This window comes from Cariama cristata, unplaced genomic scaffold, assembly GCF_000690535.1.
Source record: "Cariama cristata isolate BGI_N322 unplaced genomic scaffold, ASM69053v1 scaffold26692, whole genome shotgun sequence".
Taxonomy (NCBI): Eukaryota; Metazoa; Chordata; class Aves; order Cariamiformes; family Cariamidae; genus Cariama; species Cariama cristata.
The window spans coordinates 8,929-10,751 of NW_009605903.1; the positions used below are offsets into that span (position 1 = coordinate 8,929).

Consider the following 1,823-nt stretch of genomic DNA (forward strand, 5'->3'; position numbering starts at 1 on the left):
ACGGGGAGAGTGAGCGTGGAGGAGACCCCCAAGGTGGCTGGAAGCGTAGCCACGCTGAGCGGCTGCCCGCAGCTGGGCGGTGGGATGTACACCAGCGACTGGCTGGGGCTCAGAACTGCCCCAGCCTGAAAGGACAGGGGCAGTTTTTGCATAGCAGGGGCCTGAGACGTGGGAAAGCACACTCTGTTCAAAGTAAAAGTAGCGGGAGTGGAGGCAGAGGTGTTGCAGCTGGAGACAACCACAGACAATGTCCCTTCTGCCAGCACGCCTGGCCCTTGCGCTCCAGCGCTCGGGGTGGTTTTCTCCTTCCCAGCAGGCTCGCTCTCTGGAGCCACGGAGCAGGCTGGAGGAGCATCAGCCCGCTTCTCGCTGTGAGGATCCGCAGGTGTCCAGGCAGCATCAGCACCGCTGCTCTCCTGCTCGGCAGCTCTGGGGATTGCAGGCTCCTGCCCTCTGCCATCTCCCTGGCTTGCCAGAGGGCCCAGGGCATCATCTTTCACAGTCTTTCCCGCACACTCCGGGTTTGGGTTGGGATCAGGTGGCTGCTCTTCCAGTTTGGGCCCAAGCTTTTCCTCCACCTTGCCATCAGCATCCAGCCCCTGGGCACTGCTGCCACCACCGCTGACTGCTGTGAGCTCCACCTGCAACAAGAAGGGAGAAGGTGTTCCTGAGAGCAGTGCAAGTGGCTCCAGGGGAGCAGGCAGGACCTTCTCTCTGGGGCCTCCAGGACACAGAGGCAGAAGTGGCAAACAGCCCTTGCCAAACTAGAGCGTTGCTTTGCTCTTACTGCACCTAGGCGCACCCCTGAAAAGGAGCCTGCAGAACCCATTGGGGCAGATGCTCTTGCCTGGCCTGCTCCACCAGGGAAAGGACTTCTTGGACCCAGACACGCACGCAAGGAGCTCACCTTGGAAAGGCTGCTGCTGACGCAAAACTCTTGAGACCCCAAGTGCTGGGAGCTGCTCGTTTTAGACTCCTCATCAGAAAGGGGGGCTCTCCTAGCCAAGGAACAAGACACAGCATTACGAAACCCCAAGGTACCCTCCCAGCATCCCACCCCTCCCTGTCCCCACGTGGGACAGCAGAGCAGCTGGCAGTCTGAAGACGCGTGCCTGCTCCAGGTAGCCAGCTCCTCATCACCAGAGGTTACACGGCAGGGACTGAGGAGCACTGCTGTCCACTGCAGCCCTCGCCCTCCCAGAGCTCTGCCCGCTGGGTACCACCTCCTCACACATCAGTGCTTACCCTACGGCTCCTATGGGCCTGACAAGACCTTCTCCATGGCCTGGCAGCTCTGTGCACCTTCCTTACCACAGCCATTTTGACCCCTCCGGTCTCACCATGGGCCAGCCCAGCCCTCCTCGACCGCGCTGTGTCACAGCCCGGCTCCACACCCCCACTCCTGTCCCCTCCACTTCCCGTTCTGCCCCACCACACGCTTCCAGTCCCATCCTCCCCTGAGCTCCATCCTGCTTGCCTCTTCTCCCACTGGCACCTCCTCATTCCCGTTCCTCCATCTCCCGGCCATGCTCGCTCCCCGCCCTGGGACTTCCCAGCCCAGCCCCTCTGCTCCCCGCCAGCACCAAAGCTCTCCAGGCTCAAGCCGTCGGTGATGGGAGCAGCGAGTGTCTGCAGCCACCCCGGTGTGCAATGTCCTGCTGGCCTGCAGGTTTGACCCTTTCTCTTCGGAAGACAGTTCCTGAGCGGAAAGCCTGAATTCGGGATCAGGACTGTGAACTCCATGGAAACGGGGTGCACTGAGGAGACAGCTGTCCTTGTGATCCACGAGAAGAGAGGACAGGAGACAGCGCTCGTGTGCTCAG

At 61.5% G+C, this 1,823-nt stretch overlaps 1 protein-coding gene across 1 annotated transcript in view; it reads right to left on the minus strand.

Annotated features, from left to right (window-relative positions):
* BCORL1 (BCL6 corepressor-like 1) overlaps nt 1-998 on the minus strand; it is a gene marked incomplete at both ends in the record, with an annotated part of 9,708 nt that extends 8,710 nt beyond the window's left edge. Inside the window, 2 exons of the mRNA XM_009696174.1 lie at nt 3-641; nt 908-998. Coding sequence (XP_009694476.1) covers nt 3-641; nt 908-998 — 730 coding nt within the window. The remainder of the gene's footprint in view (nt 1-2; nt 642-907) is intronic.
* Nucleotides 999-1,823: the final 825 nt, after the last annotated feature.